Source organism: Pholcus phalangioides, unplaced genomic scaffold, assembly GCF_987345545.1.
Source record: "Pholcus phalangioides strain wild (caught in Gottingen) unplaced genomic scaffold, Ppha-v1.0 ptg000011l_1, whole genome shotgun sequence".
In the NCBI taxonomy this organism is placed as follows: Eukaryota; Metazoa; Arthropoda; class Arachnida; order Araneae; family Pholcidae; genus Pholcus; species Pholcus phalangioides.
The window spans coordinates 23,486,228-23,512,577 of record NW_028301604.1 but is presented as its reverse complement, the minus strand read 5'-3'; the positions used below and the strand labels follow the sequence as shown (position 1 = coordinate 23,512,577).

The 26,350-nt window shown below is 34.0% G+C and overlaps 1 protein-coding gene across 1 annotated transcript in view; it reads right to left on the bottom strand.

Annotated features, from left to right (window-relative positions):
• Positions 1-779: 779 nt before the first annotated feature.
• The window catches only part of LOC149080241 (glucose transporter type 1-like), a 40,693-nt gene continuing 15,122 nt past the window's right edge, over positions 780-26,350 (bottom strand). The window contains exons 8-15 of the mRNA XM_089238621.1: positions 23,634-23,741; positions 23,126-23,214; positions 14,193-14,303; positions 12,981-13,193; positions 8,279-8,354; positions 6,725-6,852; positions 1,973-2,186; positions 780-1,268 (exon numbers count right to left, since the gene is read on the bottom strand). Coding sequence (XP_089094747.1) covers positions 1,267-1,268; positions 1,973-2,186; positions 6,725-6,852; positions 8,279-8,354; positions 12,981-13,193; positions 14,193-14,303; positions 23,126-23,214; positions 23,634-23,741 — 941 coding nt within the window. The 3' untranslated portion in view covers positions 780-1,266. The remainder of the gene's footprint in view (positions 1,269-1,972; positions 2,187-6,724; positions 6,853-8,278; positions 8,355-12,980; positions 13,194-14,192; positions 14,304-23,125; positions 23,215-23,633; positions 23,742-26,350) is intronic.

The following is a 26,350-nucleotide window of genomic DNA, read 5'->3' as shown; positions in this document are numbered from 1 at the left end:
TACAGGCATGCGGCATGTCTGTATTTTCCGTATTTGATTTTGTTATTTGACCGTATCATTTTCTGAAGCCGATTCGAATTCGTATTTACTGAAATCATTCATGAAGATAATTTTCATAACTTCTAAATTATTTCCCTTTAACTGCCCGGATTGGCTGCATCCTTTGCAACAGCCAAAGTATGGCCCAGGTTCCACAACGTGCTAGGGATGGTATGGTCTCAATTGTGGTATAACCTTTCTTTCTATCAAACCGAGCACAACTCAGGTCTATCGTCATGGGCAACTTACTACCTAGTGAGTTGTCCCGGAAGTGTAAGTGCGTGTACCTAACATTCGGAGTGCGTTTTTTGTATTGTGTCTGATTTTTCTCTCAATGCTGCCATCTATATTTCAGAAGTGAAGTGAGTGAAGTTTAATGATTGAATATTTGTACCGTTTGTAAGCCTGTTACTGTCTGTGGCGAGACTGTTTAACGGGGAGGCGGCTATAGCGGCTACCATTATCTCCTCGAAGTTGGGAACCACACAAAACCAACTTCAGCCGACCACCACTGTGGCGCGTGTGGGGTTCGAACCCGGGACCTCGCGATGCGAGTTCGCCTTTTGTTACCACTCAACCACCGTAGGGGCTGTGGTATTACCTAGTTGCTCATGTTACTGCAGTGAATTCTTTATTCTACACAACAATCTGAATCTACTAGTTCTTCAAGACTGTCTTCTTTGTTTCTAAGCAATGTGTAAGAGAAAGGTTACAACAACGAAAATTCTCTTGACAAAATATGTAGCAAGATATTCATTTACTTTAATTCAAACATCATTTCTCATAGAATTTTCAGACATATTAGATAGCTCTAAAACCAGAGTGCTGGCTGTGCATCTGAACAATACGTAGTATTCGTCTGCAGAATTTACAGATAATGGAATGGATCTGAAATACATCTGGTAATACAAGAAATACTCTTAGTAGTTTTATGTTACATAATTTCAAAGTGCTTATGCACTGCACAACAAACTGATTTCAATATACAGTAATCTCTACGAATTATCCAAACAACAGATGGATCGCATGATATTAAAGGGAAACGGTTGATGATATATCTTTCTTAACTATATCCAAGGATTCTGACAGTTCATTTGTCACGATTAACGAACGAGAGGATCAGCTTTTCAACTTCTCAGTGGTTGAAGACACACGGCATGTGTTTCAACATCCTTACTTTGCTTTCGCCGGCAACTGTCGAATACCCGATTTCATATTTTCAAAGGCTCCTGAAACAAAATACGGTTTAAAATAAATTAAGATTAAGATTCATTTTAAAAAAAGTCATGCGAAACATACATAAAGATCAATGAAATTAATATAACGATGTAGAAGCAAGTATACAAAATCGAAAGAAATTTTGAATCTAGATGAATTCCACTTAAATTGTGAACTTAACCTATATTAAAGACATTAAACAACGAGAAACTTATCAAATTAATATTGATACAAAAACATGTCTTTTAATGGTAAATGTGAGTATTTTGATATCTTTCAAGGAGTTGCTCAGATTATTTTTTTTAAACGCTATTACATGCACATATAATTTAGTATTATGCTTTTTTGTTTGATTGAGCTAATTCATTGAACACATTTTTTTAGTGGAAGAGAAAACTTTTTTACTATTATATTGACCAAATAATTTGCATCTTTTGTTAACCAATATACTTTTCTATCATTGATATTGCCATATGTGTCAGTTTTTATTCCACGTGATTTGCATTTTCTTTTTATTGTGGAACCAATGTATGTGTTCACTTTTTCTTTCTTTCTTTTTGTTTCAATAAATCATTCTCTAGTAAATTTTTTTCAAGAGAAAAAAAAATGTGTGTATGCATAACTATGCTTCCATTCAAATATGAATGCGTTTTAGAGTATTTCTGGTCAGAAAGATCAGATACGGTGGTTCATATTCAAAAATGTGAGAACTCACATGCTTCAGAAGATTTTTCTTGAAATAGCAGTTCTCCAGATTGAGTAGTTTTCCTAGACATTGTTCCATTTACACTAATATCTTCTTTCCTAAAAAGTGCCGTGATCTCTTCAAAAGTTTTGTTCTTTGTTTCGGGTATTTTTTTGTACCCAAAAGTCCAAAAAATAGCTAATAACACTGCAAAAGGCAGGAATGTGTAATTTTCGAATAACCTCTGGAAGAAAAAAAAATGTAGATAATATTTTATATAAATATCCTAAATCTATATATTGAAAAGCAATGCTAACAATTATTTACTGGAAGTAAGATATATATATATATATATTCCTCAATCATTTTAATGAATTTCTCTTGTTTTGCTGATCATTTTTCATATTTTACTGTAGTTTTAGAATAAACTATAAAATTTACATTCCTTTAGGAGAATAGCCCGTTTACCATGTGATACGAAAATTTCTTTAGGTACCTATAAAAAAATGAAAGTGCTCAAATGAAATTTGTGGCATTGATCAGCCATTACCAAGCCGATGCTGATTGCATTTGCAAAAACTGCAGTAAAACCTGTCTAAGTTGGACGCGTAAGGAATCCGTCCGGATTGGTTAAAAACAAAATCAATACCGGTTTCTTGTTTTTAACCAATCTGTGTCGATTTCGGTGCACGTTGCTGATCCAGGGCCGGACTTAGGCAGGTGCGAAGGTTGCGAACGCACCGGGCCACTAAATTTTAGGGCAGCAAAGCGGAATAAAAATACTTTGATTACATTTTGACTTGAACATTCTTAACAAATAAAATAGCTTAAAATTCTTGGACGGAATTTTAAGCCCTAAATTCAGACAAGTTCTCTGGTCAAGGGTTTTCACAGAACCCCTTTCCCCAAGCCAAGAGAAGAATGCAGGTAGATCTAGAGCCACGGGTGCTGGACCAAACAGGAACACTAAATTCTTCTTTTAAAATTATTCAAAATTACATGAGGGAGGCATAATTCATGCTTGCCCTGCTGAAAGACTATCTAGTTGTGGCCCTGGGTAGATAATCGGTTCTCTAGTCCGACAGAAATTTGAATTAGGAAGGGAATTTCTAACCTCCTTGAAAAAAACCGCTAATTACGGAAGAAATCTCTGAAAAAATTGTCAAACGGCAGGAAATAAAGCGCATGCAGTCGGATATGGACTTGAAGGTCCGAAGGGAGACAGGCATGGTCCCCACAAGAGTGGGGCTAACAGAGCTCCAGCCCTGAGGACAAGTGCCTGAGGCACACTTGAAATTTTTTCGCTGCACAGCGAGCACGCACTATCGTTCAAATTTATTGTCGAATGGCTTTCTCGAATATTTTTCATGACCATGAAATAGTAGCCATGAAATGATATTCATTATCGGGTGCCAATGTAAACTTGGCGTGCACCAGGGTGTTCAATGTTCATGGTTACTTGTCGTACCGGTTCAGTGTGAACTCATTCGAAAATCAAGTAACTGCCGGCGTTTCAACAGGTCTTAATTTCAACAGTATCAATGTCATGATTGTGTATGCAGAATTGTGTAACTCAAAGTCCTACAATAAGATCTAGTTTCAATTAATTACATACAGTAAAACCCCTCTTAACGGTCCCCTTTTTTTATTGGCAAATAATAATTTTCCTTGTATGCATTTTAAACCCCTGTGTAACGGTCACCCCTTTTTCACGGACGAATTTTTTTGTCTCACCGGTGCCACAAAAGAAGGGGTTTTACTGCATTTAAATATATAACGTAATCACCAGGGGCATCAGAAGTGTTTTAGGCCCGTGGGCCTTCAGCATGAGAAAAAAATCTAATTTCTGAATTAGTTCTGGATTTGCTCAGGCCATGCTACAAAATACTGTGGAAACTCGAGCACCCACCGCAACCCCGGCTTCGACGCCACAGGAGATCACAAGTATGGAACAAGTAACAAAATGACTGATACATAACAAAAACATAAACATACAGGGTGTTTTGTTAATGGACCGATAAACACAGAGGTTGTTAGTAGGCATCAAGAGGAACAAAAATTGCTATGGAACATTATGTCGCAAACCACGTTGAGAGGGTGAAAATCGCAAAAAACGCATGCAGGCTGAGTCCAGAGGAGATGAAAGGTGGATGTCAGTTGATCGCTGAATGCGTTCGTGGGTTCGCTCACCATATCTGACGCAAGCAGCGTCGCCAAAACGCATGCGCTGGAGTAGGATCACGCGCTGCGGACGATGTAAGGCCCCTTTCACACGGAGCGGATGCGGAAGCGGGTCCGCATACCCTTTCACACGAGCACTGAAGATGCGGGTGTTTCGCCCGCATCTTTAGGTTGAAATTCGTGCATAAAAACTATTTTTTCGCAATTTTTGTAACTGTTTTTCTCCTTCACCCCTGATTCAGTGCCCATATGCAGCCTAGAGGTATTCTTTGGTGGTTTAGTCTAGAGCCACATAGAATATGGGAATAAAGATATCTTCATTCCGATCCTCACAAGTAGTCGATGGGAGAAAATGTCTTAAAATATTTTCAAAAGATTTTGAAAACAAATCTGTCTTTCCGGAAAAATATGAAAGAAAAATTCCGAAAACATCCAATGTTCGAAAAATCCAATCCAAAAACATCCGAAACTAATATGTTCCTAAAAAAAAAATTCAGGAGATATCAAAGAATTTGCAAGTAGAAAAAAAGGGGAGGGGTGGGAACGTTCAAAATGTCTGTGCTTAGAAATATTCACATCACAATTCTGTCTTAGGCCGGGATTACAGTATAAAAGTTTTATAAAAGTTAGTTTATAAAACTTGAAAAATGCAACCGATAGGCCGATCAGTTAAGTTCGCTCGAATGTAACAGATGTGTTTATTGATTACATTTTTCAAGTTTTATAGTGTAATACCAGCCTTAGGCCGGGATTACACTATAAAAGTTTTGTAAAAGCTCTTTGATAAAACGTGAAAAATTCAACCAATATTATCTTATTGGTTGAATTTTTTGAATGCAAAATGTGTGTGCGTGCGTGTGTGTGTGCACCGGTTGCATTTTCTGGAATGCAACCGATGCGCCTATTGGTTGAATTTTTCAACTTTCATAAAAGTTCTTTTATAAAACTTTATAGTATAATCCCGGCCGGATTACACTATAAAAATTTTATAACAATTATTAAAAAAAAAGCAACTAATAAATTTATCGGTTGCATTAGAGCAAATGCAACCGATAAATTTATTAGTTGCTTTTTTCAAGTTTTATAAAATAACTTTCATAAACCTTTTAGAGTGAAATCCCATCCTTAGATTAGTCACTTCTGAAATATAAAATTTAATTTCTTCAGTTTATAGGCTGAATATCGAGTAAAATATACTTGTAGGTATTCGGGGGGAACCACCAAAAATATTCAAGCGCTAGGGTCTTCAAACGACTTAATCCGGCCCTGAGTGAACGTCGTACGTGGATAACGTTGTTTAATAAAAGTATTTTTTTTAAAGTTTAAAAAAATTAACAGATTAAAAATTTAAAAAAATAACAAATATTTAAAATAATATTTCAGATATTTATATTTTTTAAATAATTTAAAAAATTTAAAAAGAAAAAAATTAAAATTTTTAAATTAAATTTAAAAGTTATTAAAGTATGTAGTCAATTAAATATTCGTAATGCACAGAACGGCTTATCATTTTTGTTCCGTCAGTGGCCGTTGTTGGCAGGTTTTATTGTATAAAATTGTAAAGTATGGACAAAAGGCAGTTAAAGTTGCTATATCTCAATCTCAGAACGAAACAAAGGGATAGACGTATGTAGGTACATTATATTAATGAGCAGGGACCATCATATGGTGTTTTATGATGGTCATTTTATCATTATGGCAAATAATTAAAAAAAATTCCGTGAAAAATCACCTTCAAAAAGTACCCAAAGATGCGGACGAATTCGCTCCGCATCCGCATCGTCTGAATAGCCCCGAATAAACCTATTGTCAAAACTTCTATGTGCGGATGCGGAGCCCGCACTTAGGTTTTGACACATGCGGACGACGTCCGGACCCGCATGAACATTTCCTAGGTGCGGAGATTTTTCGGCTCGTCTGAAAGGCGCAGTATATTCCAATTGTTAAAACTTCTTCCGGACCCGCATCCGCATCCGCGTCCGCATCCGCATCCGCTCCGTGTGAAAGGGCCCTAAATTAGCGCTGTTGCGGTAGTAAGCACGTGTAGCAGTTAGTTGTTTGTTTCAATGAGTATCGAGATGGCTGAATAAACGAACGAGGAATACGCTGATATGCATTTTATTTACGAGCATATGCTCGACCGTAATGGCAATGGGCGCTTAGCACAGTGGATGTACCAACAGCAATATTCGATGAGGTTGTCAAAAGCATACCTGGTAGAAAGCAGACATCAAAAGCATACCTGGTATCTTCGAGCTCGTCTGGGAATTGTTTTTACGTCGTTGTAGACTGTACAATGACGTCAGCTGCCGCTACTTCCAACAACTCTTGTAATAATTAATCAAATAAATCTTTTTGTAGTTATTATTGTACTTTTTGTCGTTCCAGCGTGAAGTCGAAACCTGCATGCGTTTTTCGCGATTCTCACCTTCTTAACGTAGTTTGCGACACCATGTGCCATTGCAATTTTTGTTCCTCTTGATGTCTACTAACAACCCTGAGTTTGTTGGTCCATTAACAGAACACCCTGTATATATATATCTATATTTTTCCAAGTCCTGCGTTAAAAGTGAAAATACCTATAATCAACTAGTACATTACCTGCATCTGAGGAAAGAATAGGCCTACAAAGAAATTAGCGAACCAATTCACAGCTACTGCTATACTCATAGCTGCCGGCCTTGGTCCTTGTGAAAATAACTCTGCAGTAATCATCCAAGGGATGGGTCCTATTATGAAAATTAAAGCAAATTGAAGTAACTGTGAAAAAAATTATTGTCAATTTATTATGCACGTATCCTCGTACATCGTGTATGTTCATGCATCTAGATAATTGAGATAATTGATTCTACCAAAAGTTTTTTGTTCCTAAGGACGAAGAAAAAACTTCAATACAAATAGATTTACGAGCATTGAATTATAAATAAATATATATAATCATATTGTTATTTATACATTACTAAATGAATAGCTCTAAATTTTATAATTGAAAAACAAAGAATTATTCCGTAAAATTCGCATGCTACACAAAGATAATAAAAAACTCAAAGTGCCAAACAGGCAGGTCACACAATGATAGCTGAAAAAGAAATAAAAATGCTCATACAAATATGGATATCAATCATTTTTAATGACTGTGCATACTAAATTAAAGAAATTATAAGGAAGAAAACTAAAAAAAAAAAAACAACAGAAAAATTATGCTCAATCACTAACACTTTAATTTGATCAATGTTATTTAATAAAAGTTTTGAATTAACCGTTTTGATACATGCTAAAGCTTTCTTAAAGAAATGCATGAAGAACATTGTGGGTGCTAAGAAGTTACTCTCATGCTACATTTTGCACTGATAATTGAAAGGGACCATTTTGTTACCTTCGTTTATATATATATAGATAGATAGATACAGGTGTGTGTGTGTGTGTGTGTGTGTGTGTGTGTGTGTGTGTGTGTGTGTGTGTCCTGTAAGTCCTAATTCAGCCTTTATCTTATCATAAATAAAAAATGTGTCATAAAATAAAAAAATCTGAATTTTTATTCTGTCCCATGTCTTCTAACTTTCAATTACAAAATTGTTGTCCTATCTCTCCCGACGCCAAAATAAAATTCAAAGGTTTCAAAGTGCAATATCTGCTGAGATATTTGAATTCAAAAATCGAAGAAAAGTGTAGAAAGAACAGCATAAACGAAGGAAAAAAAGCATTGTCCTTACTTTATGCTGTTCTTTCCCATCATTTTTCAGACTTTTGAATTCAATATCTCAGCGAATATTGGACTTTGAAACATGGCTTTTTTTAATTGCCCTCAGGAGAGACAGGGTAACAAATTTCTAATCGGAAGTTAGAGAGCATGTGCAGCATTTAAAAATTCAGATTTTTTTTACTTTATAATGCACTGTATTTTACTCTCGAAACTGGTACAGGGTGATTTCTGAATACATTTTGAGCATTTTTTAAATTAGAACCATACCTCTACAACGAACTGTTGATGAGATGAAGGCTGAATTAGGACTTACAGGACACCCTGTATATAGTGTACATGTTACGAGCGGTAAACGTGATAAATCCGGTTAATATGCGTAATAACCGATTTATCACATTTACCGTAACATATATACTTTTATTGCTAGTACGTATTCCGGAGATTTGACTCACCTGGCCCCATTGCGTAGAAAACTACAAAGCACAGGGTACTGACAACACTAAGATACGCAACCCAATAATACAGGAACTGGAATTACAAAGATTATTTTATTTTAACACTCAATTACTGCAGTTTTTTATTTCAGTATTTGTACTGTACAGTATGTCATTAAAAAACATGATTAAAAAAATGTTAAAGAAACTATTTAATGAGCTAATAAGAATAAATAGCAGTAGTGGTGAACATATAGAGCAGTGTTTCCCAGAGTGGGCAATATCGCTCCCCCGATGGGTGATGAAATGGTCCATGGGGGGGGGGGATAGAAGCTACGGATTTAACATAGGATCCTATGGGTTCACTTGAGCTGGCGGGGACGGGGACGGCGGCGATGGAACAGAAAGTTCGGGAAACTATGGTATAGAGAGAGAGAGCAGTATATATTTCAATCCATCACAAGTCCCATGACTATTCTACAGTTTGATAAAATTTTAATTGAGAGACACAAAAAAATAATTTCTAGTCACTTTAAAACAAAATCTATCCCCATGAAGCCGGGTTGATGTGTCCCGGGTGGAGGGACTGATAATTTACTGATGGCCATTGAAATTCCGTATTTTGTGGAGCCGTTCCATTTTTTGCATATATTGGATCTCTTGGAGGGGGGGGGGGGCAATGGGGGAATTCTCTCTCCAGATCTGGGCCTTCTTGAAGCAAATGAGGCAGTCCATCAATATACTGGTCTTCCAGTAGAAATGGACAAGTTCGAAAACATCAGTCGGTGATCTATGACTCTTGACAGTCAGACACCGGACATAGCCGTCTACTGCTGACATGATTCGTGTTCGTGTTTCTCGGAAAATTGTCTGGCAATGATTCCTAAGTCGGTGTACCAGTCATTAAAATTACTTATTGCTTTTAGCAGGCCTTTAATATTTCTGAAACTTATAATGGATAAGAGAATCTAATAACTGAAATGTATGAAAAATGATAAACTGAACTCCCTTTATGAAACTTCATAGCTATATATCTCTCTCTCTCTCTCTGTTTCTATCAAAATTTTTATGCATCTTGAGAGTTATTCCTACATAAAACTGGTCAAGCACAGCATCTTTTCGATTTTAAAACCGACTTCGAAAGCTGTTCACGTTTGATTAGCCCCTTCACGTACATTCTTTTAGCGAAAAATTTGGATGATCTGTATTTGAAGTATCTGCGATAAAATTGGTTTCCTTGATCACATGTTAGAAATGGAAGGGGAAAAAATATTTAGTGAAGTATATATAGATTTCATTTCGCCCTCATTTTCTCCTCTTTTTTGTTCTCTTTCTCTCTCTCTCTCTCTTATAAATATAGGAGAAAAAAATGCAGTGTAATGGGACAAAAGGCCGATTTTCAGTATTTGTTGGGGGTCATCAAATATTTCTTTCACAACAATGACAACAACGAGTGACAACAATCAAGCTGCTGTCATTAATTACAAGAAGTGAACCTTTCCTGATTATTAGAGAAAAAGAAAGACAAAATAATTTGTCTTGAAAAGCAAATTTGATGGGATTTTTTTTCTTTTTGTTTGTTTGTTTAATTTGAAATACTAAATTTCTTTACATTGGCTAAGATACTGCTAATTTGTATACTTTGAGAATTTTTCATAAATTTCAGTTAACTTTTTTTGATAAACACGTGCTGTTTAAATTTCAAAAGTTGGAAAAAGAAAGTTCCCATTGTAATATACTTTGGCTTTAGGCATAAAAACTTAAAAATTATGTTATAATAAAATTTCATAGTGTTTAGCTAGTTTTTTGTGGGTTTATTTTTCTTGTCCCATTAGATTCCAACCTCGGGGGGGGGGGGGCTGTGCGCCAAATAGTTGATGTATGAAATTGATCATCACTGCAAAACAATGAAATTGTAATGAAATTATTTGTTTTAAATATTTTATCATATTAACACCAATGTGTAAGTCTGTCAGTAAAACAAAAAATTAAATTTATTTGCTTTCGAAAAAATTAAAAACTATAAAATTAGAATTTGTCTCATCAGCCCACACTTCTTCCTATAGTATAAAGATAGATTGTACGGGAGAGGGGAGTGATTGCACAAAAGAACGGAGAGGGGGAAAAAAACTTCCGTTCATAAGATTACAAAAAAGCTTCGCGATGATGAGAAAAGAGGTGCAAAAAAAACAAGAAGAGCTGGTATGAATTTCGTCCCTTTGCATTCAGATGAGATATCTCGTCCGTGATCGTTGAGAGGTTAATAAATTTCATTCAAATAAATGAGCGAAACGCTTACATTTTATACGATACGTGTAAAAAGAAATACGCCTTGTGAAAATAAATAAATGTATAGTTTTTTTTTTATAAATCATTTCTAATACAAGATATATTTATATACAAGTTGCATAGGCAGTCCTCTCATCCTGGAATAACTCCCAAAACCGTTGACAAAAAGGAGCATACTTCCATTTACAAAAAGTATTCAAATAGCTTGTAGACCTCAGATATGTACGTCATTTATACTGTAAGGGTTTTTTTCGTATGGTTATTAGAGCAAAAAAATATTTATTTGGTACCCGGTTTAAAAAATCGAATTAAAAAAGTGTTGCTCTGTCTCTCCCGAGCCCCCCCAAAAACTGTCTGTTTTTAAGTGCAGTATTCGCTGAGATATTTGAATTTGAAAATCTCTGAAAGTGATGGAAAGAACCGCTTAAACTAACAAACAAGCTCATTCTACGCTTCATGTGCTGTTCTTTCCCTCATTTTTAGCAATTTTCGAATTCAAATACCTCAGCAGATATTGCACTTAACCCTTTCAGACCCGAGCATTAATTTTTTGGAATTTTCAAAATCTTTCTACATTTTTGATGCTCAAGAATGCATTAAAATCATAAATGTCAGCAAATCATTAGTTTTTATTTTATTTTTTTGTGAAGTAATTCACTTTGTTCAGCCAAAATGATGCAGGTCATATTCATCTTCACATGTAATTTTCTCCAGAATTTTATTTCTAAATTTCATGTAATAAATCACACTTTTCTTTGAGACATTTTCTTCTGAAAGCCATCTTAAAAAACCCCGGAAAGTTCAACTTTCAGCACTATATTTCTAACTGAAAACTTACACAATTCTTGAAGTCAGGGCTTCCCTGATGTCAAAAGAAAAATTCTACAGTGATAAAAAGCAACCCATATTTTTGGGGTAACATGGTTTAAAATGGTTAAAAACGTGGAATTTTTTTTTCTTTTTGGGGGGGGGGGAGGGGGGGGTGTCAGGACAGACAGTGCAATAACTTTTCAATTTCGTTTTTTAGGTTAGGGTGACTGAATAAAAAGGATTTTTTTTAAATTATAATAACTATACAACCCCCTGCATAGGCGTACGCAGAATTTTCTCGAGGGGTTTCAGATTTTTTTTCCTGCAAAATAACACTACAATCTTGGCTAGATTGGCTAGATCTTAGAAGGAAGTCCTTCGCATTCTAAAAATATATGTACAAAATATCTTTGCGAAAAAATAATTGGATTCTATGTTATTTTTTGTATATACAATGTGTACATTCTCATTTTCCTTGCAAGTGCTGTTTTCGATTCTTGAATAATTAATAAAAATTTCCATTTAAGTACTAATTATTATTATTGTTATTATCTTTATTTTTATTTATTTATTTATTTTTTTTTTTTTTTTCTCACTATCTTTGTATGTATGTATTGGTGTGTGTATATATATGTGTATGTGTGGATATATATATACTTATGTGTGGTCGTATATTTTTCTATTCATGTGTGTGTATTGAAAATTTTTTTTTTTTTTTTTTTTTTTTTTTTTTTTTCATTGCATTGATACCATATGGCATTCACTGGTGCAATATTGCGCTTTGAAGTGCATTCGTATATTGTTATTGTACATACTGATCTGATTTTTCCTTTCTTTTGTATTACGCTGTATTGCAAATTTTGAGTTTCTTGAACCGTATATGTTTGTTGTTGTTACTTACGTTTGTAAGCCTCGTGGCATACTCTGTGGAACACGGGGAGTTGTTTCTGAAGGACCCAAATAAAAAAAAAAAAAAAAAAAAAAAAAATCTTGGCTCAAGGGGGGGGGGGGGTTAGAACCCCAAAAACCCCCTTTGCGTACTCCAATGACCAATATGAGAATGATGTATCAAAAGTTTACACATTATTTGAATACTTTTTCTAATTAAAAGTCTTCTACGATCAACAGTCCGCGAGTTATTCCAGGATAAAGGGAATTCCAATGCACTCTGTATGTAACTAATGGAAGATTTTTTTTTTCCTTTATTGTATATATTTTTTTTAAAATAATAACTGAAAGCCGGTGTTAATCAGTTCAGCTGATTTGCACATTAACCTGTATTTGCTCAGCTTATTATACGAAGAAAATAAAAGTATAACGTTGAAAAATATTTTAGCACAGGTGATGTATAATAATGGATAATCAAGTACTTAAATTAATATTCCAACACACATGTCAATTCACACATTACTTTAAGTCACTTATAACCTTGCCAACCGTGTTTATTCAGTTTGACCGTACCTCAGTTTTGTCAGATCGTTATTACTGGAACAGGTTAAACTGAATGTTTTTTTTATTTTATTTTAAAGTTTAATATTTATAGGTGGGACTGAGAGACGAGGTTCATAGCTCATTTGATCACTGATCTATTAGTTTTTAAAAGCAAACACGTGTTCTTCACCTTTACAAGCATAGTAATGGTGATGAAAATACTAAAGATGAACATGCCACCAAGTCCGTAAAGATGGAGAGTTCTTCTCCCTTTCTTATCCATGAGAGGTATAGATACAAGCGTCATTAAAACCATGACTGCTCCTACACCAATTGTTGAGAATTTGGCTGTATTTTCTGATAGTCCTGCTCCGATGAAAAGGCCAGTGGAATAATAAAGTACCTGCGTATGAAATATTTCCATTTTTGAAAGAAAAATAGACATTTTATAAACATTCATTATCAATTTTTATTAAGATGACTTAAGGGGTTGGCGCACACAAATTTTCTAAGAAACGCCTTTTCTAATTTTCAATTTCAAGTACTATAAAATTTTCTGCGTCTAACTGTTTTCGAGTTGTTGTTCTACCTGCACTGAAAGTATTGTTAACATATTTTAATATAAACTACTGGCAGGCATTATATATATATATATATATATATGTATATACAATGCCTGCCAGTAGTTTATATATATATATGCTAATGTTTCCCATTAAAGTGCTCTTTTCTCAAAACTGAGTTTTTTGTTAGATAAGGTACATTTTCTCAAATATTACTTGTTCAAATGTCTTAAAACTTTGTGTGTGTCTCTCAAAACAAACAAGGTGTTGCATACTTTAACAAGAGGAAAATAATTTAAAGAAATTTTATGGCACAAAGTAGGAGTAAATTTCAGTGATTTTATAAAAAATTACGTGTTGTTGAAGTTAAAAAATTTGAGAAACAATAACCAACTAGTAAAATCCTAAATGCTCTCGTTAAATTTTATAAAAATGTCCATAGAATTTGTGAAAAAAAATTGAGTGCCTAAAGTGAATAGGAAAATTTTAAATGTTCCTTAAAGAAAGGAGATTTTTCCTATAGGAAAGCATAGGAAGCCAAGATTGTGTACCAACCCCCTTAACCCTTTAAGCGGCAATGACAAGATATCTCGTCTTCATTAAAGCCTCTTATTTTAGCATTGGCACACCCAGATGTTTTGTAAAGTTGATTTCTCAATGGAAAACTTTTCCCTATATCTTTTAGTTTGCACCTGCTAAAAATCGGAAGAGAAAGCCTACTTCATTAAAACATGGCATTTTCAAGGGGATTTTGGGGATTTATAATTGCCGCTTAAAGGGTTCCATAATAAAGGATAACATTTCGAATGCAGATACACCTGGCAATGAATTCCACTCACTGCATTGATTCCAGATAGTTGTTGCGTAATTTGCATCACTACGCCAATTATCAAAGGAAGCCGCAAAGATTTACTTCGAATAACCTGCCACATAGTGGTCTGAACTAAAATCTAAGAGAGAAAAATACGTATTATAATCAAATGGTTTTCAAAATGAGAAAGAGAATGGGTATTACAAAAGGTATTTATTCAAGTATATTATTTAAGCATTTTATTTATTAAGTATATATATTTTTTTAGGCTTTTTCGTTTAGAAAAGGTATAAAAGAATTTTAGCTCTTATACCTCCTTTAAAGTTTTTTTGTCTGTAAAATATATAAGAACATCTTTGGAATTTTTATTGTTTTTAGCGCCGAGGAGGAATATTTTTTAAATTATTTTTAGAATAGATTTAAATTTTTCACCTTTTGCGAATAGTATATTTTATCGGTTACTTGAGAGATTCTTCATTTAACCTTGAATTCAAAAAAACAAATTCACTCGAATTGGTTGTGGTCTATAAATTGAGTGCGGTTTCGGTCACAGTAGTCTTTGTCCTTTTATTCTTAACCATGTTACCTCGGCCATGGGTCATAATTGTATTTTGATAATATGCCTACTTAAAAATTTTAATTGTTATATAAAATCGGAAAAATTAATATCTTGATGAAATGGATGATGGAGCCAAATCATCAGCAGATAACAAATAATCTATTTAAACGGCCCTTTTTCTTTGAAACAACTTTCTTTGAAAAGAAATGCACGCACCAGTTTCGTTTTGAGTCGGGTTCGATCAAGCTTTTGACTCAGCAATCAAAACCCGAAATTGTACATTCCTGTTCTGGTAACGGATTTATCACCTCTACAGTCCTTAAGGTCATTTTGAGTTTTATGCTTCCTACGTTTATTTTCAATTGTGAAACTTCCTAAAGTTAATGTTTGCCGATAGGTGATAGAAGAACGAACTTGAAAATTGTTTATTGACATGCACTTTAGTGCCAGTCAGGATGGTGAATTTCAAGTTTGCCGAAAGATGGGTATGAATAAGTTAGTACCAAATGTTACATTACAACACCTAGAACTATTTTTGAGGTCTATGAGTATTTCGTATAGCTAGGTGGGCCTTTTTTATTGTGCTTTTTCACAAGCGACGCAGGGGCTGAGGAGGATAAGCACACACACACAAAAGCAAAATTTACGCATTCATAGGAAATTATCTTGTTATGGCAGTATGAAGAAGTATAGTTTAATTTACAACGAAGGAGTCAATATTAAGTTTGCATCGAGAATCAATTAGAGGTTGACTCAGTGCTCCAAGATCGACCGGTCACGTATTAGTTGAAATAAGCTTATTGTTATCTGAATGGCCACTCAATATTCATGCATTGCGAATTAATAACACTCACCGGTGATTACAGTATTTATAATCCCCAGCTTATATTGACAAATATGGTAAATTTGTCAATATAGGCTGGGGTGTTTTGTCGAGCTTATATTTGTCAATATAAGCTCGTCAGTGAGACTCAAATTATTTTACTAAATTGAATTGGACAAAAAATAAGGGAAAAACGATCGATTTGGAGCAGCGTCTCTTTTCTCCTGTTTTTAAAATGTGAACATAGGATAGTCACCACACACGCGGCAACTTTATGCAGCTCAAGGATGAGTTTGTTTTAGAATGCACAATGTGTGTTTACCCTTTATCTACCACATTATGAAAAGTAGAATAAGAAGAAAATTATAATAAATATAAATATACTGATAATAATAATAAATTACAGTAAAACCTGTCTTCAACGGAATCTCAAGGGACAGAGATTTTTTTCCGTTCAACACAGGTTTCCGCTTAATAGAGGTTCAATTGACATAATGTGTAAAACTATGTAATGATCTCGTATGTAATTGCAGTACAGTATAATAAAAATAGATCACTTGAAAATTAACTAATTTAAACGTACATAAAATAATGTACATTATTTCTACTCTATAATTACTAAATATTTAGGTTTCATAGCATCTGTATGAAACTTCACCCCACACTATTCTTCATCTGAAATGACTACACGTACGTTCTTTTTGACTTTCTCTGAAATTTTCAATAAGGGTGTCAATATCTGTCTCGTGCCATGTTCAGTTTGAACATTATCGTCTATACTTATGTAATCCTCAGCAATTTTGTAAGTCATTGTATATCTAACGGAAGTCTTAGCCATTGCACTGATTTCTCCCGTAGAAAAGCCTGCTTGACCGAAAAATTTTGTTGCACTTTTAGAAAGCAACTGTTTCAGTCATGTGGCTTTTCGAAAACCACAGCATCAAGTACGGTAACGGTTTTTACAAATCTAAGGGTGGATGAATTAATACAAATACAACGCCACAACAGGCAAATTGCCCAACGAGGTGGCTGACTTAAGAACATCGTGGATCCCCGAGCCATTTTTTGGAGGCCCTACCTACTACTGCTACACCACACATGCACCCCGCCCACACGCGCCCCCCCCGCGGAACCCCCAACGAACGGTACATGCGGGAATGTGCGTGTACGTGTAGTGAAACCTGACGTGAAGTTTTTTTTGTTTCTCTGTAATGCTTGTTATGTGTAGTGCTGCCATCTGCCACCAGTTTTTCTAACTATGAGTGAAGTGTTATGATTGAATGATTTATCGTTGTAGGACTGTTGCTCTCTGTGGCGAGACTTTTTAACGGGGAGATCGGCTCGCATTTGCGCCTTGAAGTTGGGAACCACAGAAAACCAACTTCAGCCGACCACTAGTAGAACTAGCATTGGCAAGCAGTCATTGCATTAAAATTTTCGATAGAGGAACTAATATTTTGTATGATCCTTTGGTCAAAAAATTGGTCACGATACAGTCGAAGTATCTGTGTGAAATTTTCTGTTAAAGTGGTAAAGTTTTCCTTTCTGTTTCCACGTTAGACAGATTCCGTTTAATCTAGGTTTTTAATGTGTATTTTGGCATTGAAATCACCGGAACACGATTTTCTTCCGTTAAAGAAAGGTCTCCGCTTAATACAGGTTCGGTTTCGTTGAAGACAGGTTTTGCGTATAATGGTATAATGACTTTTTTTACGCAAATCATTTGGTAGGTCATTTTAGTTCAAATTAAAGACAAAAAAAATTATTAGTTGAATAAAAAATTATCTAACCTGGTATTTTAAAGTACCGTCAGTAGATATCTAACGGAGATATATATATATATATTAACGATCACGTTTCCAATTACAACAGTAATCTTATAGTTTAATCTCTCTCCAACTATTGAAGACAAACTCAAATTTTCTCACAACTCACGGGAAAAGGATGGGATGCGTGCTTTAACCAGAAAGAAGATCAACAGTAGTATCCGTAGTCTTTCATATTTAACGTTTATGCCAGATATCTTCATCCTATGATCGCGACCACCACAGGCATCACTTATGCGTGCTCGAAGTTTGTGTCCGATCTCATGCTCGCGATGGTATGATCCATACCTTAATTAAAACATCCTATGCAAGTTCCATTCCAGAAACTTACTTTATTCTGGTTTTAGTTTAAGCCAGTGTTTCTCAAAGTGTGCTTTTCAGCTGATAAGGGCGTCGCGGCGAGCTGGAGATATTGATTTGTGTGTCTATTTATGCTTTGATGCAGGGTTGGCAAGGTTTTGGACAGTATGGTAAAGACCGTGTTAAATACAGTGGTTTTTACCGTACTGTCCAAAACTGTCCGAAACCTCTAATTTATAACTATAAGTAAAAACTTTAAAATTTTATGAAGTAACTTCTATAATCAAATAATACACTTAATATTATATAAATTATATTATATTATTAATTACATTAAATATAATAAAGTTTTGAAATTCAAAACAGTATATGTAAAGGGTTGTATGACTGATATCAAGTTATAGGATTGCACTTGAAAACTGATCTGTTTTGTTAGGTTAAATATTATATTGATGGAAATATATGAAACATAAAAGAATGGGATGAAAATTTATCACGTGAAAATTAGAAAAATGCAATAGATGAAATTCAACTTATGTAATGATTGCACACTAATAATCACGCTCAGCTGCACCTTTTTAACATTCGATAACACAATTAATTTAGCTGCCCTATCGGTGCCAAGATGGTTTTTAAGTTTAGTGCGCATCACTACAAAATTTGAAAATATTCTTTTGATTGATGCATAACTTGCGGGACACGAAAATAAAAAAAAAACAATGTGTTGAAGATAGTCTTTTGATAAACCTTCTTCTTCCAATGTTTTTCTGACTGCTGTCCACCATGTGATAGGATTGCATATATAGTTTGAATTTATTCAGTGAAATATTAGCTTCCAGCCTCATACGAGCAACCATTGAAATTTAACAAAAATTTTGGGTTGGAGTCTTTTATCATCATATAGGTGTAATCAGTGTTTGAGAAATTATGTTCTGTTAGTCATGTGTAGGTGCTACATAGTAGCCTCATTTTGTTCAGATATTTTCCTTTATTTAAATTAATATTTTAAATTCAAAATTTAGATTGCGAAATAGAAAGTGAACTTGAAATAAAAAAAAATTTTAAATTCAAAATAGAACAATTTGCATTAGATAAACATTACACCATTGATATTTATTTACATCATTATGATGTTATCTAATGAAAAATATTTATGTTGAGTTTCACAATAATGCAATGATGGTAACTGTGACTATGCGTATTCAGTATACCTTCAATATAATGTATTTTCTAAAAAAAGTGTTCTGGCAGATGCAGTTGGGTTTTGGATTTCGGAAAAGCATTGTCCTAAACACAGTACATGCTTCATAATCATACGTGAAAAATAAGATGTGAAGTAGAAATAACATTTATAACAAAATAAAAAATTGAAAACAGTGTTTATATATATATATATATATTTAAATAGTTACGCTGCTTTCAGACGCTACGGATTCGTCCGTACGGAGGATCGGACGTACGGAAGATCCTCCACACGGAGATAATTGCTTTCTCATTTCACACGAGACGTGACGGTCGCCGCACTCAGTCTGCAGTCGGCTGTTTTGTGTGCGAAATTATGGAGTGAAATAAAATTATTGCTTTCATTATTGCTCTATTTGCTCTATTTACAAATAGAGAAATCTATTACCTTTAATAGTTATAAGACGGGTTAATGAAAAAAAAAGGTTTAGTTTCATTATAAAAAGTAAGGTTTAATTTCATTATGAAAAGTAGGGTTTGTAACTTTTGTATATTTTGGTGGTAAATAATTTTTTCTCTCTCACTGGCCTGCTTTTCAAAGTTTAATATTGTTTTTGTTTGTAGCATTACCTGAATAAATTTTGCACCAAATGCATTTTTTTATTCATCTCCCAGTTCCTCAAATTCACTGTTAAGTTCAATACAAACTTCATTCCATGAGTTTCTCGTCAAGTTTCTGTCCTTGTAATAATACGAAGTTTTATCTTTAAGTACAGGGCTAGCTTCGACCAATGTAATAAGAATTCACTATCAATAGCTATTCTTGCCAATTTTAAAAGTAAATTCTAGAGAGAAAATAAACTGAACCAAGAACTCAATTTAATAAAATAAAATGTAGGAAAACTTTATAACCAAACCACTCAGAGAATCTGCGTACGGCTGAATGTCCGTAGAGTGTGAACGCATGCATTTAGTCACGTAGGTCACTATTCTTGGAAACGGCACGGCAGCAGTGTGTTGTAGAGGCAGCGGACGGCCGCACGACGTCGACTCGTCCGTATCATATGAAAGTTACCATCCAATTGCTCACGCCACTAATGGAATGTCTCCGTACGGACGAATCATTAGCGTGTAAAAGGAGCCTTATATGAGAGATATTAATTTACCATCAGATTTCCAACTTAAAACATCAATTAATTTGATGAAACAATTAATTTAAAAAAACAAAAATTCAATGACATCTTTTGAAAGATTTTTGATTTAGTTAGACAGTTTTATATTCTGCTAATAATTTTTAAAAAAATAAAAATTAGTATTGTGTTAGTATCGTGAAAAAAAATCTATAGGTTTCCACATAGCATTTTGAAACTCAGGGATTTTGGACAGTTTCAGACACTTTTGGATAATTTCAGACACTTTTGGACAGTTTTGACAGTTTTGGACAGTTTATCCCGCGTGTCTTGTCCAAAACCCCAACCCTGCTTTGAAGTGGTTCTTTTATATGGGAAAATATCTACCAAAGTATTCTGGAGGGCCACAGACAGGGCTGTCTTAAGAGCATCATGGGCCCCCGGGCCAAGTGATTTTTCTGAGGCCCTACCCAGTAGATAATAAGAAATTTCATTTTTGTTAGGCCCCTCTTCTCTTGAGGCCCGGGCCGTGCCTGGATGAGCCCATGCGTTAAGACGAAGCTGACCACAGATAAACCATAAATTGGGCAACGGAGTTGCAGGTGACAAAAGTTTGAGAACCACTGGTTTAAGCATATATCTAAATAAACTTGTGACTCGAAAAAGTTGAAGACCCCGCCCTTGTTATTGATAATGTTTACTCTCATTCCGTTTTTTAACTTCAATGAACTTTCAGTAAAATCAATCAATAAATACGGTATTTCAAGGAATTTAAAACACTGAATTATTAAAACGTCTTTGAAAGTTATCAATGTACTGAAAAAAAATTTGGTAACTTTTTTCAAAATGACATTGAATATTTTTATTACTAATATTCAGTGATCTCTCATACACACAGAGAAAAATATATCACGAGTCATTACTAAACTTCCGTTCTTTCTTTCCTGAAAACTACAAATGTTATATTTGTTTACACATAACTGTTTATAACGCGAGATAAAATAAATTACAGGGGTCAAAATTCGAGAATTTATCGATAAGACAGTGAAGGTTTTTTTTTTAAATACGTGTATTTTTCTTTCTTTTTTTGAGCAAAAACAGAAAAAATGAATCTGATGATATAAAAAATCATTTTCAATCTGTAACTGCAAGAAATAGAGACGAAAACCTATCTTAAATGGAAATGAAAACTAATATTCTGTATAAGTTGGAATAAAATAGGAAGTAGGAAAATATTGCTTACTTCCTAAAATTTACAACTATGTCGTTTGACCCAGAAAACGACCCATAATGCATTCAGCCTAAATGTAGGCCAAGTCACGTTTTCTTGAGCAAGTGAATGAGGAGAAACAGATACTAATATACATTAATCTATGTTGAAAGATAGTGAGATTTTATCAGTATGGTGCTGAAAAGGGGATGATTATTTGTTCTATCTTTATCTGCTCTGGAAAAAGTGAACTTTCAGATTTTATCTTCATGAAAATATTTTCCGACGCTGTTTATTTAAGTTAGTCTTATTTGTCGGTAAGCCTCAAATGATCCAAATAACTATTCCAGGATGTCAGAGCTTGCCGAAAAATAGTTACTTAGAAGCTTACAAAAATAAAATAAAAATAATAGATATAATAAATAAAAATATTTACTGAAAATTATTTTATATATATACAGATACCATAGGCGTACGCAGAATTTTCTCGAGGGGACGGTTTCAGATTTTTATTTCCTTCTGAGGGGGGGGGGGAGGGTTTACGCTTTTTCCTGCAAAAATAACACTATAATCTTGACTCGGGGGTGGGGATTAGAATCCCAAAACCCTCATTTGCGTACGCAAATGACTGATACCATTCACAGAATTGGTCATATTGAAATTGCAAATACAGGTAACTATAACTGTTAAAAGAGAAATGATTTTGCTAAGCCTATAACACATCTAAGAAAGTCACTTTGTGGATATTATGTAAAGGTGAACTTTTTGGAAAGAAAAGAGTTAGTTGTCTCCACCGGGAATCCAACTTCGTTAATCCAGTCAAGCATGCTACCAATACATTATAGAGACAGAACTCTTTTCGCCTTATGACATGCATGGTAGCGTGATGCGCCTAGTAGAGACATTGCAGCCTCCCTTAACTTCAGCAAGAACCACGCCAGGTGGCGACAGTACAAAGAGAAGAATTAGTAATGAAATCGCTTCGGAATAATATCCAGAAAGTCTCTTTCCTAGATATAATTATTGAGTTCTTCTTGAATACAGTAAAAAAAGCCTCTCTTTTGCGGTCAACGGCGGGATAAAAAAATTCGTCAGTAAAAAAGGGGTTACCATTAATCAGGGGTTTGAAATGCGTACTTTTATCATACAAGAGGAAAATATTATTTGGCCGTAAAAGAGAGGTGAAACCGCATCTGAAGTGGGTCCGTTGAGAGGGGTTTTACTTTGTATCTTATATCATGACTATTATAAGCGTATATAGCCTCCTCGAACGGGAAGGGGGTGAATGGACGACTCTACCATCTCGCCCAAGTCTCTCAATAATTCAATAATACAACTCTTTCACTGAACAACGGGGAGGGGGGGGGGTGATCGCCTTTTCGCTCCGTCTATATACACCTATGATGACTAAATACACTTTTTAAATCCCCCCTTTTTGCTTTTTTTTAAATATTTCTTTTTTCCGTTTTAGTTTGTTGATATTGTTCACTAATAATAACTGTGTTCATTAGTATTCATTATAAACTTGCAATGTATCAACCAGTATGCGTCTTTAGACCCCTTGGCGCTGATTTTTTTTGTCTCATCTTGTATTTATGTAACAAAATCAAACAATGTGAATTGAATTGAATTCCAGATTAGACAATTCGTTGGGTTGAACACCCCCTCCCCACATTATAAAAATTATTTTGTTATTTTTTTGGTAAAATAATTTTGATTGTTATTGTCTTGAAAGTTTTTTTTTTTAATCTATTTTACTGCTCACAAAACTCTAACAAAATATTTTATATTGAAATCTTCATTTAAAAATAAATTTCATAATTACTGTTGAACCAAAAAATTAAATTAAATACACTTTGGTTCTCAGTGTAAGCAAAAACTAAGGAAAAATAAGTCCTTTTTTTTATTCACATAAAATGTATATTATTAACCTCTGCTTCCATTTGTTGGGATCTTGTTTCAGCTTTCATTTCTTCGATGTCTTCTTCAACAAGACTGGAACATCTGAATTTCTGTAAAGCTAAATTTAGAATTTCGATTCATCTTAAGGAGTGGAAAACATGCAAAAAAATTGTTTTATGGGCATGAATTTTTCACTTTTAACAGTGATTATGCAATGTTTGAACTATAATTTATATTGTTGAATCGTAATACTGTATAATACAGTAGCTCAGAGCTGCATTTTTAATATGTCTCCCGAAAGACGTTTTGAAAACTTAAAGTGAGAGAACACTAAACCCTCTAATCACAAATACCAATGCTTTCGAAGAAAAATCATGCAAATCACTATTATATATAAAAACTTGCTCATCTATCAATGTGATATCAGTATAATAATATAAATATGCTCATGCTATCAATAGATGACTTGAAAGATTGCAAATTTCTATATGCATAATAAGTAACTTGAACGAATCTAAAAATTTGCAATTTTCTTACCTTCTCTAGCCAGTGATTCCTGTTGTTTCGAAATGAGCAAGTATCGAGGACTTTCAGGGCATAATGGCAGTATTAAAAGCTGAAGAACAGCAGGAATTACTGCTATACCTGCAGAGAAGGTAAATATATTTGCTGTCTATAAATTTTTAACGATTACTTCCAAATTGAGTTAAATAATTGCAGTACCTCAAATTTCGGGGGGAAGGGAAATCGTTTATAATAGCAGTGCACTTAGATTCATTTTATAAATTAATGAGAGAATAAGAAAATCTGATAACTGGTACCATTATTTTAAGGTAACGATATCGATTTCATATTACGTGATAATATATGTATTTCATTTTTTTCAGTTTTTTTTTTAAATAGTACCATTTTCTGAAGTAACTTAGTTCATCGAGTATTAAATGTGTGTCACATTCATAACACACACTAATTCATTCGAAGACTGTCTTGCTACTGAAAACACTCTTCAGAATAAGACTTTAAGACCCCCCCCCCTTAATCCCCTCTTAACTAATAGCCCAATAGGGTCCACAAGACAGCCACTAACAAGCTGTACAACAAATAATAATTCTGTGTATACGTGTATACCATTCATGGCGTCAACATACTTTTGTGTTTAACTGACACAGCTATGATGAAAGGGGGGAATATATATATATATATTGTATGCATCAAAAGAGTAATTGACAAAAAACCAGATTTCAATGAAAAACTTCAAAAGTTATAGCGCCATAAAAGAGTATAGCGGAGCCAAAAAAGGCTGCTTTATACACATAACTCGAAATTATAAATTAGATATTATGAAAAGGCGAAATAATGAGAAGTAATTGAAAAATTGGAAAAAATAGGAAAAATATGGATCAATGAGGAGGTCGTTCTCAAGGGAAAACCCCCCACATTGCTCCAAATTGCAAAAATGTTTCTAATGATGGTAAGCCTAATAGGCATAAAATTACCATCAGTTCCCCCGACATTTTTTGCGATAAACAAGCTTTGGAAGTCAAAAGGCAAATATGAGAATATACAATTATAACCAAAAAATATGAAAATCAAATGAGTAGCACAATATAAAAATATATATACACACAAAGTGTGTTAAAAATTGAAAAATGAGAAAAATTGAAGAGTGAAGAAAACATACCAAAAGTTAGTTATAAATACAATATAATTTATATATATATATATATATATATATATATATACACAGTCAAATCTCGTTTTAACGAATACCGTTATAGCGAAAATCTTGTTGTAACGAAAATTTTTCTACTCTTTAAATAAGTTTACATAGGAATAATGTATTGCGAATTTCGATATTACGAAATGAAAAATCCGTTATAACGAATTCAAAAAACAAGTTTCTGAAAATCAACAAAAGAGTATAAAACGTTCCAAAAATGATCCCATAAAAATCGTTTTCAAAGAATGAACTTGCTGAACTGTTGGAGAAGAAATTTTAACTATATGTGCGTGGAAAAGAGATAAAACCTGTGGTAAGAGAGATAGTGATATATATGCGTTAGGAAAGTTTAATATTTCTTCTGTTTCAAAATGAGTAACTGTTCTGTTTCAAACTAAAGGAAATAGTTTTCGATTAAAGAAAAACTTAAGACCATTTCTGCAGTTGATGGTGGAGTAAATAAAGACAATGTGCCATTAAAATTTGTCATATCTCTATTTGTTCTTTCAACATTTTTTTGAAAAATCGGACAAAGTTGGAATTTCAAATTCAAACAGCAGTCATAGGATCCCATAGGAAAAAAGACTAGACATTCTCGAATTTTCAAGATGTGGATGTAGCTGTCTTTACGGGGGACATTATTCAAGGCCTTTTCCAGAAACATACACGGTTGCGAGACATTCATTTCGAAAATAAATGTCCCACTCATATGAGAAAATAGTTTGGAATTTGTATGTGGTCTTAGATGCGAAATCTTTCAAGCATTGTACGCGTTTGAGCGCGTATACAAAAAACAAAAACAAAGCAAAAGAAAAAAAGGGTTTATTTTCCTCAAATATGTTAAGTAAGTGAAACTTAAAAAATAAAATTCAATACCTATAATTGATTTGAGTTGCTTTGAGTTATATTTTTGAAATGTAACTTTATATACGGGGTGATTATAAAAAAACTGTCCCGACATATGGGCCCCTAACTATCATACCATTCACAGAAACTGAATCAAATTTTGGCATAAGGTATTTTGAGGTATGCGCTCAAGAATGATATGGAAAACAACAGTGTCACTCTAACAGTTACGGTTACAGTGAGAAAATTTCGAAAATATCAAATGGCAATACCAAGTTTTTTGTATTGGAATGCGATCTCCATACTGAAAAGCACTAAATAGCGTTGGAATGGCACCTGTAGCACGAAAATCCCCGGAGCTAGGCAAGGAAAAAGTAAAAAGGACTTTGCCGTGCACCAGAGCATTAATGTTCGTTTCATTCATCACACCGTTTCTTCGGCTGAGATCCCAGCCTGATTAGTCCTCCACAAGGTCATGTGGAAAATTTGTGAAACACAATAAAATGCTTTATTTTATGCTGCTTCTCTGTCCTTATTGGTTGTCCTCACTTTTAGCCTATCTACCGCTGGTGATTTTCATGCCACAGTTGCCGTTCGAACGCTATTTAGGGTTTTTCACAATGGAGATCACATTCCAATACAAAAAATTTGGTATTGCCATTTGATATTTTCGTAATTTTCTCACTGT